Genomic DNA, 12,876 nt, shown 5'->3' with positions numbered 1-12,876 from the left:
TGACTACAGATTCGCTTTCTCGAGAGCCACACACAAGTTAATTTAAACTTTTTCTCCAACTCTAAAAATAGCCCCCAATAAAGCTCAATAAAATACTTTTGTACAATGTTCATTTTCTTTTTCAATCTCTCTCTCTCGCTTTTCCACTCTTTATGGACATTTTCCTCTTCGTATATATTGATAGTTTGAGAATATTATATCTCACTTGTATTCTTCTCTCTATATTGAGTTCAAACGCTTAACTCGATGATTATTTATAAATAAAAGAATTTTCTCTATTTGGTATTCTCGTCGTGTTATGTTAAATATTTAATAAATCTCAAATAGTTATTTCTAGTATGTCGCCACAGCTATTTATTGATAAAATTCGAGAATTAATTGCATAGCGAGATGGTTATAAAATTATATGATCTAGCTTAGGGTTCTATATTTGCTCAAGTCCTTTCCATATAATATTTTCTTTGTTTGTTCTGGGTTATTAAAAAGATGCTTTAAATAGCGGAAGATATTTTTGCTCGGGGAGGTTGTTTGTAGAAGAAATGATATGTAGCTGATGCTATATATAATGCACAGATTATATTTAAATGATGCGGAATTGAGGTGCGTGTCTCTGCTGAGGGAAAGTGGTGAGAAGAGCTTTGGAGACAAGGTGAGAGTCAAAACGGCGTGAAGAAGTTGATTTTTTAAAATGATTCTTTGAGTTATTCTTGGAATAAGGAATTATTTTATTTTGTTCAGGAATAGACCAGAGAGGAAAATTGATTAATTTTGTGAGCCATGAGAAGAAAAAAAAGTCTGTTTTGAAGATTTATGATTTGAAACACAAACAGATCCTTTTTTAAAATTCTTGAGAACAAACAAGTTGAAAATATCGAGAGAAGCTTTTTTAGCTGTGATTCTTTCGAAGAAAAGAATAGCACAGCTTCTGTGTACCACCTAAAATGCATTTTATATGTAAGAACTATTTTGGAGACTTTAGCTGCAGCCAATACACCTCTATACGACCCTCAACTCCTCACGATATCAATGTTGTAAAGCATTAAAACGCCGGCAAAAAGACTTAAATTTATTTTTTAAAAAAATTCAAAGCTCAAAGCAAAAAAAATTTGCGAATTTTGAAAAGAAAACTCCAACAGTCATTTCGGGAAATTCACCTTTTCCTCCGAGGTAATGTTAATCAAAGTGCGGAACCCCGTACATGCTGTGTAGAGGCGGTGGGAAAATACGCGTGGGTGGAAAATGGTGAAAAGGCACAGGGAAAATCAATAAAGTTTCGTATACTGTGTGGCATGATGTAGCCCCGTGCACAAATTGTGGTGAAAATGTTGATTTGGTTTTCCTCCATTTTCACTGCGTTGACGCAAAGGCAGCCAGTTGCACTCGCTTGCTTCTAGAGTGTGGCCACACCGAGTGGCTGTGCAGTTGTCTGGTTTTATCACCCACAACTGGGTGTGACTGTTTTCGGCATTTTTTCTTGTGTTTCTGCACTAACAAGTGGTAAATTTCTTTGCATTTCTCCTCCGGCTGGGAATTTTTCTCAAACTCATGCGGAATTTTCTTTAAAACATTTTTGGGGAAAATTCTTTGGAGGATCTGCAGTCTGTGTGGAGGTAAAAAAATGGCTGACTCAGCAGGGTATATACACCAGAAGTGCGATGTTGCTTTTGCTACGGGGTGATTCGGGATGTTCATACGGGGGTGTTGTGCATGGGGATTGGGTGCTCTCAAAATTACATTCGACGTAGTTTATTGATTTTTTTCACTGGGAGTGGACGCTTTTTTTCCGTAGCGGGTGTAGCTAGATAATTGCGATGACGTAGCCGTTCCTCTCTGGTATCGATTAGTTTTCCACAACAGGTGGTTCGGAAGAAAACCCATCAAGCACACATAGTTTTGCCCTCACCCCCTGGCACCAGCTGAGTCGAAGCCGTTTTGCCTTCCCCTTTTTGTAATGAAAATTCCCGGCCGCATTCCCATGTACAAAGAGGAAAATTTGTGTGGGGTGGGGGAAAGAGAGAGGTCGTAATGCTTTTTCATGCACGGTAGGTTCACCACTTGTTGGATCCTTGGGTGCGTTTCAACAATGTCGTTGAAGCGCAATGCCATCATTTTCCTCACCCTTCTCATTGCGGTGGTTCCGCGGTCGGCTAACGCCTACATGTCATCATCCGTGAAGGACCACTTCTTCTCCGACGCCCTCCTGCGTGAGCTGGTGGATCGTATGGGCAAGGATTTGGCAGATGCTGCTGATTCCTACATCGACCCATTGCCCGTCAACGACCAGCTGGCCCTCATGGCGCGCGCCTCGAAGGATCTGGAGGCTGAGCAAATGGACTACGATGCCCTCCTCGAGGGCAATCCGAGTCCATCGCTCCGTGACCAGGAGTACCTTCAGCACAGCACCCTCTGGGGGCACCAGTACATGTCTGGTGGCGCCGGCGAAGGTCCCCACCGTGTGAAGCCTCAAGTGAAGACCGATGCAACCCTACCGGCGTACTGCAACCCACCCAACCCCTGCCCAGTGGGCTACACCGAAGAGCAAGGCTGCCAGGTGGATTTTGAGAATACAGCAGCCTTCAGCCGTGAATACCAGGCTGCCCAGGAGTGCATGTGCGATGGTGAGCATATGTTCGACTGCCCCGGACAGGATCAGGGTGAGCAGAATCGGCAGATGGATTCGGACATTGAGAGTTTCCTGGCACAGCAATTCCACACGCAGGAGCACAAGAATTTGGTGGCAAAGAAATTCCACAGCAAGAAGGTGAGTCCACCCCCGCGTAATCATCCCTCATGTCCGCCCCTTTCAATATTAATCAAATCGATATGTCTATGTTTGTCACCCTAATGTGATGTTGGGTATCGATTGGAACTTGAGGCACGTTATTTGGTATGCAATTTGAGATATGGCTTTGAGGCACACAAAATGATTAGTAACTGAGAAATGAGGTCGCTTCACAGACCTACCTACCCGCCATATCCCATTTCTATTAACCCAATTACCCGATGTTGCTTTTCAATATTCATTGGAGTTTAAGGGATTTCTCATTTGAGTCGTTAAAATAAATAATTAAACCCCTTTGTGAGGCGCTCATGGGGCGAGTGAAAATCCGTGTGTTAGAGGGTGAATTTTCCGTGCGACATAGAATGATGGTCTTTTGGGGAAAAGCTCAAAAAAGCTTGGGAATATGCTACAGTTTAAATGGATATATAGTTTTCACCCCTTTCCTCATCTGGAAATTCGTTAAGCTTTACCGAGAAATTGCTTTTTTTCTCATTCTGTTGTTTATTAGAATTTTTTTTATATATTATTCTTTTACTTTTTTCTTTACATTATATTTCACATGTTGAAACATAATGCACCAAAAGCTTTATTTTTGTATCAAGTTATAACTAATTTTTTTTAACCGATCTAGAATATAGAAGGAAAAATTAAAAATTATTTTTCTTTTGAAGTTTAAACTTAAATAAAATTAAAGTTGAGGAAAATGAGAAAATTCTCTCAACTGAAATGAAATAAAATCTCCCTACGCTCCTTACCCATCATAGAGTGTGAGACCTTTATTATAAATAGAACAATTTTTACGGGAAATTTCTCACCCTAACATCCCCGGTCGACCTCGCCAAGCGAAGGATGGGGATAATTAAAAAGAACCTTCTCTCACATTATTTTGTTTTATCTCAATGGGAAAGCTTTTTTTCCGCCGTGCTTTTTTTCGAAATCATTGAGTGATAAATTTCACCCCTGTCTCCCCTATTGTACCTACGTAAAAATATTCTCAATTTCATGAACAGCACCAGGTCTGCAAATGAGTGGTGTAAAAATAGATAAATCAAAAGCTTTTAACGATTCCTAGAAGAAAATAATGATGTCATTTCATTTATTCTGTTTAAATTAAAATGTTTATTGCACATCGCAAAATTATGTTTTTCTCGCGGTATTTTCTTTATTTTCTCTCCCAACGAATGAATATTAAACTCAAAAAAAAAAGTTTCTCTTTGGTTATTTTATCTCTTAAAATCAAAAGTTTTGTATCTTAAAAGGGTCAAACCGCAGGAATTTTCTTTCAGCACATGCAGAAGAGAGAATTTTCGTATAAGGATTCTGTGTTATAGTGTAATCCTTGGAGAAATGAATTAATTAAAACACGTAGTGAGGGTTGATTGAGCATCCACCGCAGTCTAATTAACCCACCAACAATGCTTTCCTTGTAGAAGGTCAAGGAGGGTAACTATAAACTCGCCAACACTCTTTTGGGGTTGCACAAGGGGTGTTTATCTGGTGAATATTTTGGTTTTTTAAGCGAATCATCCGAATATTTCTGAAGATCTGAATATTTTACTTCACATGAACATATTTTGTATAATTTGCTTAAAACCAAACAACTTAAAACCGAAAAAAAAAATCCAAAAATGTATTTAGGACATTTTGGTTTGAATTTAGTATTTTTTGAGTTAAATTTACTACTTTATAGCATTAATTTACTATTTTTCTGTTGGAATTTAGCTCTTTTTTTAGGCTTTAATAATTTTTTTTAAAGTTTTGTTCCTCAACCTGAACTGATTTGGGATTGAAAACCAAATAAATTTATTGGCTTGAATTTACTCTTTGTTTCGGGTTGAATTTACTACTTTCTGGCTTGAATTTAGAACTCTTTGGCTTAAATTAATTACTTTTCATGCTTCAATTTTAGTCTTTTTCAAGATTATTTTAATTTTTTTTTAGGGTTGAAAACCAAATACTTTTTAGCTTGAATTAAGCAAGTTTTGGCTTGAATTTACTACTTTTTGTTCTTTCTACGCCTAAATTAAATATTTTTAAAGTTTTTGTTCCTTAATCTCTGCCTTTTTAGGACTAAAAAATATATTTTTTTACTTCAATTTAATCTCTTTTAGGTTTGAATTTAGCATGGTTAGGGGTAAAATTACTATTCGGTTTGAATTTAGTCCTTATGAGGCTTGAAATAAATATTTTTTAGGTTTCTGCTACTCAATTTGAGCCATTTAGAGGCTAAAAATCAATATTTTGATTTCTCTGGCAAATTAAGTGAATATTAGTGAATAATCCCAATATTTCCGAAGATCCGAATAATTCCGTCCAGATAAACCCCCCTTGGGGTTGCATAACTTTTTCATGTTCCACCAAGAAAACTCTTCAATTAAATACGGAGCTAGTCCTTTTGGAAATTGAAGCGAAACTGCTATTGACAGACAATTAGAGCGATATCGTTATGTCCTGAAAAATAACATCTTGGTCACCGTGAGAGATAAAAATAATCTGCACAGATTGGAAAGCATTTGGAGGATTTTGCTGAATCAATTAGAAGTTCATTTTTCATGAGATTTTCTAGATTTTCTCTCGTAAATCAAATTTAAGCAATTTCCTATTTGTCTTCTTGAAATTCGTGACTTCTCTCAATTTTTATTTGTCGAATGTGAGTTGAATGAGAACAAGGTCTTTTCGGGAGGAAATTATAGGTAGAATAATAGGAGAAAAGTTTTACGAAATTGTTTTAAATTTCTCTCGGAGAAAAATCAATTTAATTTCTATGTTCTCCAAATAAATTGTTTCACAGGAAATCCGGATATAAAGTAAAATTGATATTACATTCATTGCACCATGCAACAGCACAAGAACTTTACTTTCTATTCACCCCACCTTCGTGACGGTTGGCATTGTGAGAAAATTTTCTATTTATTGTGACAACTTATGATTTGATAGCACGTTAGTTACACATATACTTATGGAAGGAAGTTCTGTTGGAAAAAGGACAAGAGGCATATTCACATGTTGTTAAGTTTTTTGTCTGAAAAGAGGACTTTATAATGAAGAAGAGTTTATTCACAAGACAAGAAGAATTTATACAGAACAGAAGAGTTTATTCACAAGGAGAATTTATTCAAAAGTGTGCTGACTGTGCGAGCTTATTCACAGAGAGACATCATTATGTCGTATGGGTGGAAAATGGGAAAATTGTGAGAAATTACCATGAGAGAAAAATACAACAAACTAATATATTATATATGGCATCGTAGGCGTGGTACATATATTCTAGGAAACGCGTAAATAGCTACCTATACCCTTTATGTTGCACAGTACATACACATCAATAACTTCATCATATACCAATTGCGAATTATGCATTGAGCTGTAAAATTGAGAGGAAGCTTTTCATGGGAAATGATTGATTAAATTCCAGTGTGTAGGTGAAGAAATAAAATTGCATAATCAAGAACAACCTATAAAAGAGAAACTTTTGCAATAATTTTTTTACGTTGAAAATTGAAAACTAAATTTTATATAAATTTTATGGTTCAATTATTCTGAAAGCTCTGCAGGAAAAAAAAATATTAAAAATACAAAAGTTTTCAGTTTGATAGGTAAGAAGTTTTTAGTTAAATGGATCCTTCAGGAATTGTAATATATTTTTGATTTTGAACATGATTCTGCTATAATTTTAACACTTGGAGAATTAAAAATTCTAACCTCAAACTTTAACTATATTTTTTTTCTTAAAGAGAAATTGATTTTTCAAATTTTCCTTTGACGAGCTTGAAGTAATAGAAGTCACTTGGCGATATAGAATTTATCAGGATAAGTTAGATAGATTCTATTCTGTGGTGGTTTAACAGGAGGACGTGAATTTCTAACCTCAAACTTTGGCATTAATTTTCTATCATAAAGAAACAAATTCTACATTTTCGTTCGACGAGGTTGAAGTAATTAAAATCGCCTACGTTTATCACAATAGATTAGATAGATTTTATTCTGTCATGAATTAAAAAAGTCGAATTGGCAGCGAGTACCAGTTTTGTCCTTTTGTGTTAAAAAAAAAGTCTAATTGGTAGCGACTACGAATTTTATCCTCCAAGTGTTAATATTATCAATCCGAAAATTGATGTTTATTTCGAATTATTCTTTAAAAACCTGAATATTCGCATTCTTTCATTCACTTTCTTAATCATTCTTAATATTCCAAATAAAAAAATCTTATTTTAAACATAATTAAAATTTTAATTATTCTTAATATGATTTCTAAATTCCAAACATTTGTTTTGAAATTATTGGTTCTAATTGTTAAAAAAAATTGTTGATTATTTCCAAAAATATCCATGTTCCAATGTTTTTTTTTTATTATTCCGAATAATTTCACAATAAACCGAATAAACATTTATTTATTGGTTTAGACTGAAAAAAAATCCTGATTCATCAGAGCGTTATCCCAAAGAGCACGGCGGTTCCCGGCCGTATTCCATTTCGGCCAAAATGTATTCCGCGCGGGATTCCCGCTCAGGCACCGTATGGTGCACCATATATGATGGTATTGGGAAAAATTTGGTACCCAAAATCGGGTCGTGGCTCCATAGCAGGTAAAATTTTACGCCTAAATTTGGGAATACCATAGGGATATCCGTATGGTGTCTGGAAACAGCCTCTGCCACGACTGAAAAATCTCCTACATGTAGGCAATTTTTTTGACATTTTTTTTCTCTTTCCCTCTCACTTATTTTTTTTTCTATCTTTTTTTCTCTCAAACACATTATTTTCTCTACCTAATGTTCTCCTTTTACAACAGTGTTCCCTTTTCTATTTTGTCTCACCGGGAGGCAAATGGCCAAATTTCATGGAGATGTACTTCTGCAAAAATACCTCGTCTTGGCAATAATATTCACAAAGAAAAATTCACGCGTTTTCACGCGTGAAAAACATATGCGAGATTGATTTTCAGATAGGATATAGATTAGAAGAGTCATAAATGACCTTCTCATTTCATAAAAATTAATATTTCTTTGCAAAATTAGACAATTAAAAAAATTGAAATTATACCCACATCATTATGGTTATTTAATACAACATTGCATTATGTTTCTTATGCTAGAAACATTATTAAAATGGCATAAATCGCTTTAGTTTTCAAGAAATAAAATTTTATAAAATATACTTGCCACGTGGTGCTGAAAATACCCTCAAAAAGCCAACCATTCGTCGAATACATGAAAAAGCTTTGCATTTCAGTACAATTTTCTTCAGCACATAAGAGCATTTTTTATGTTGCTGACGCATTTGCTCTAAGAAATCACATGGTAAACACATATTGTATTCAGCATTAAAATTGATAATTGAAAAAAAAAATCAGAATTATAAAAAAAATCTACCTGTAATTGGGAGAAGGTCTTTTCTTAGGCCTGCATTATTGTTCCCTCAGAAGAAAAATGTGTTAATTACTAATTCTTCAAAAACCCAAAAAGTATCTCTCATATTGTAAAAGGATTACATGTTTTAAAACTTTTTCAATGTAAATTCTAAGAACAATCAGGTAGGTATCTAGTTTTTATTACAAGACCCATTTGTTAACTGAATCTTATGTAGGTAAAAATAATTTAAAATATTTTTACCTAATAAGAAACTCTATAATTGATTATATTAAATTCATAAAATTAATAGGTTTATTAAAATGGCATTTTTGCGAAATGCGATAATGTTTTTATGTTGGTATTAAAAAAAATAGTTTTTATATTTCATTTAAACTAATAATTCTTTATATATTATTTGGGTGGCTTTTTAGTTACATTTTGAATCATGTTTTCTAAAAGTAGGGTGGTCATACCCAAAAAATGACAGAGTCACATAAACAATCCTTCCAAAATTATTTAATTTCAAGAAAATCTTAATAAATAGCGATTTTGGTATCAAAAAGAGCATAAAGTTATGTTCAATGATACTCAATATAATCCTTAGAATATGTTTCAATAATTTCTTTTGTCTATCTTTTGCGGAAAATTGTAATTTATCAAAGATTTTGGATTGTTTACAGTCTATCGCTTGTCCGGAGAACATCTTCCCGGATACATCCAAATATAGGTTAATGATACAAAATTATTTTAAAACACATCATATTCATAATTTGATTAAATTTTAACATAAATTTAGAAAAGTATCAATAAAATATTAATTATGGATTAATACTCTGAAAATGATTTGAATATTTTATGATTATTTTAAAACCACGTGTTCTGATATAAATTTGAAACCAAAATTTACGCGTGCCACGCCTGCTTTTTGGAACCAACGTTGAGCCGTAATCTCTAAATTTTTTGGATCCAAAATTCACGCGTAGCCACGACTCTGTGTTGGTACCAAAATTGAGGCGTAGCTACGACTCTGTGTTGGTACCAAAATTTAGGCGTAGCCACGACTCTGTGTTGGCACCAAAATTGAGGCGTAAACTCCGATTTTTGTTGGAACGAAAATTCAGGCGTAGCTACGACTCTGTGTTGGCACCAAAATTGAGGCGTAAACTCCGATTTTTGTTGGAACCAAAATTCAGGCGTAGCTACGACTCGGTGTTGGAACCAAAATTGAGGCGTAGAGCAGACTGATCACGACTGATTTTGTTAATTTTAGCTAATTTACCATTATTTTGCTCTGAATACATCTGCTCCATCATATATTAACTAAAACTAATCAAAAAAAATTGCCAAATATTTTTAATTCTTCAAAATATTAGAAATTGTACTTTAGTCGTGGCACACTCCGTGAGTTGACACCATATGGATAGGTGTATGGTTATCCAGAATGGCTAGAGTCGCCGGCGTGCTCCTTGGGTATGTTATCGATTGATTATTTAAAAGATATCACACACATTGCATTAAACTTTTTTATTATTCCGAATAATTCCTAAAAAATCCGAATATTTCAATATATTCTCTTCCGATAAAGCCACATTATTTAGAAAACATTTAGAATTAATTTGATTTAAAAAATCTCTAGATTTCTTAAATGTTTTACGTGTTTGAATTTAAAAATCATCGATAGCGTGAAAAATGAATAAAGTCCTTTTGTATAAATTCATCAATTGACGATGGATTTTTTTTAAAAGAAACTTTGCGTGCTTTCAATTTCAGTCTTACAACCCCTATTTGGAGGGTGAAAAGCTCCCAATTGCTGCAAAGAAGGGAAACGTGATGGTTTACTAAAAATACAAAAAAGGACGACCTGGCGACGAACTATGGCTATAGTCTAATGGTACAATCAGCGGTAGAATTAAACCCTTAATCCACAGGACAAGTAAAAAATCTACTAAACCAAAAACAACACTAAACTATGGTAACGACTTGTGCAATATTCAAATGGACAAGATGATGTTATTAAGAAATCCCAATGGAAAAATAATTTAAATAAAAATTAATTAGTAGATTAAACAGACTATATTATGATAATGAAAAAAAACATATAAGAATTAGGATATAGTGTTACATAAATATAGATGCATTGTTTAAATGTAAACGCAGCCAATATTTGAAGACCTCCTGTATTATGTACGTCGAAAAATTATTGTCTCTGAATAAGATGCTGAATAGAGGTCACAATTCCACTAAAAAAATGATAAATTATGACACTTAATACATAGCAAGTACATAAGGATAAATATGTTATGCACTATGCAAGACACATAGTTACTATATGTATGTCAAACACATAAACATGGAGAATAGATTATTTGTAAAAATAAATAAATAAAAAAAACATCAACAGTGAGGAACAAAAACACAAAAGAGAAAACATCTTTATAAAGCAAAAAAAAAACAAGGATTATTGTCATAGGTATTATAAGGAAAAAAAAATGGTTAAAGATGGAAGGTTTGAACGATTTAGAATGAATGCGAAGTGAGTTTTATTAAATGAAAAAAAAAATACAAATTTGCTTTATTGTTGTTTAGAAGAAAAAAAAAAACCAACACAAAAAACTTTTAAAATTTGAGAACCATACAAGGCATGAGGTTAATCTTTATATGTAATAAGCTTTTATGAAAACCCTGTGAAATTTACATGTTATTGAATTAAATGTATTTTAAACGCACCTTAAACTCTATTATATGTGTCTAAAAAAAACCAGCAAGGCATATGCGAAATGATGCAACAAAAGCATGCAATTTGTTGCAGTTTGTGAAGAGACTTGTGTAGCTAAATGAAAATCAGAGGAAAGTCTATCAGCAAGAAAGTATATCTTACATAGTATTTTATGTGTAGTTGAGAGGCATTTTGTAGTAAAATATAAGCCTCCATAGAATTTCCTTCCTTTTGGCTCGACTCGTTGATTATGGTCAACGTGCGTGCCAAAGGTATTTAAAAAAAAAGAAAAACTGAAAAGTAAAAGAGAAGAAAGTGAAATAAAAAATGTAGTTTTAATCAACATATCAAGTAAAAAAAGCTGATAAATTTTTTTGATTATATCTTTTTAGATTATATATTTTCCACACACACGACTTAAAGAAAAAAACCAACAAGAAACATACCAAAAAAAGACAACAAAGGAATAGTAAAAAAAACTACCTAACAACTAAACACAATCATCGATATACACACACTTTTCGAACCAACTAAACAATGACACAAAAATCACCATCAATCAGTCATTGGATCCGTTGAAAAACAACAAGAAAAACTATATTAAAAGAAAAAATAAACATTTTCCTAAAAACGAGTTATTTAAAAGAAAAAAAATCATATATACTTTATGAATGTATTGAGAAGAAAGGATTATATTCAATATTATTGAGATATAATAATAAATTAAAAAAAAAGAAATTAATCTCTAACATATGATAAAGAAAAAAATATTATAATATCATATAATGCTTAATATATTACTTACGATGAGGCATTTATTTTATATGAAATATTCCAAAAAAAAGAGAAATATTGTGTAATAAATTTTCAGGTATTTTTAGAACATAAAAAAGCAGAGAAGTTAAAAAAAAAACGGAGAAAAGTTTGAGGATAGAAAGAAAAACTTTATTAGACAACAAGAAGCTTGTGAGAACCATATAGGAAGTAAAAAAAGAAAAATTAGAGAAAAAGTAAAAGCCACTGAAAGAGTATTTTTAATGAAAATGAAGAAAGAAAGAAAAATTCTGTAAAAATACTGCAAAAGCCAACCACTAATGGTTGGAGAATTTTCATAAATTAAGATCCCCCGTATGCGTGGCTCGATTCAATTGGATGGTAAACATCCAATTGTAGAGACACTACAAGTATTGTCATTTGTGGTATTTATGTAAATCTTATGATGGGTAGTCGAGTAATAGAGCAAAAAAAAAGTATAGATTCTAAGGCAATTCATTGTAATTGTGACAATAGTGTAGAATGAGAAACATTTTTGCATGGAATTTTTTCCAAACAATTTTCAAATGGCGACACGCCAAGAAATTCCACTGCAAAATATGTTGTGTTGGTTTTATTAGAACAAACATTGTAAGTCATACACACTGAAAAAAATAAGAAATAAAATTACTGTAATCAACTTTAAGTCATAGGCTTACACAATTAGGTTTAAAAATGAAGAAAAAAAAGACAGAAAAAAGGAAATCCACACAATAATATTCAAAAAAATATATATTTTTCCCAGTTTTTTCATTTCCCAAAAACTGAAAATGACAAAACACACAAAGTATAACGATCCCCTAAATTGCTTTAGGAGCTATATATAATAAAAAAAATACACAGAAAAAAATCCAAAAGTAAAAACCAAAGGTTATAGGATATGCAAAAAACAGAGAGTCTTATATTGTAACTCCATTATATTTTCATGTTATAAAAAAAACTTTTATTCCCTTAAGAATTTATTGTAATAATCTTATTATTATGATAGAATATATATTCCTAATCTGCAGTTATATTATCTTTCCCTTCAGTTTTCGCTATATACATTTACTACCTACATACTCTCAAAAACAAACTCAAAAAAAAACCCACAAAAATCCACTTTCTTTCACTCTCAAACAATTTTCTTCTATTTGCAGGCACAAATGTGGAATAATTTCCCACAAAAAAAAGAGAAAAAAAAACATTTAACACACAAACACATAAAATTCACC

General features: G+C 32.7%; 1 protein-coding gene across 2 annotated transcripts; it reads left to right on the top strand.

The window, feature by feature from the left end:
* Window positions 1-1,269: 1,269 nt before the first annotated feature.
* LOC129791373 (neuroendocrine protein 7B2) lies at window positions 1,270-12,671 on the top strand. Of its 2 annotated transcripts, XM_055829527.1 has the most exons (3): window positions 1,270-1,497; window positions 2,047-2,761; window positions 9,904-12,671. In XM_055829527.1, the coding sequence occupies exons 2-3, from the start codon at window positions 2,084-2,086 to the stop codon at window positions 9,973-9,975; spliced, it is 750 nt and encodes a 249-aa protein (XP_055685502.1). In that variant the 5' UTR covers window positions 1,270-1,497; window positions 2,047-2,083; the 3' UTR covers window positions 9,976-12,671. The 2 variants fall into 2 exon arrangements, with proteins under 2 accessions (XP_055685502.1, XP_055685501.1); XM_055829526.1 differs by lacking the exon at window positions 9,904-12,671 and having other exon boundaries at window positions 1,351-1,497; window positions 2,047-3,989.
* The last annotated feature ends 205 nt before the right edge of the window (window positions 12,672-12,876 follow it).

The sequence above is a fragment of the Lutzomyia longipalpis genome, chromosome 2 (assembly GCF_024334085.1).
Source record: "Lutzomyia longipalpis isolate SR_M1_2022 chromosome 2, ASM2433408v1".
Lineage (NCBI taxonomy): Eukaryota > Metazoa > Arthropoda > Insecta > Diptera > Psychodidae > Lutzomyia > Lutzomyia longipalpis.
The sequence above is the reverse complement of the archived record's forward strand: the minus strand, read 5'-3'. Positions and strand labels throughout refer to the sequence as shown.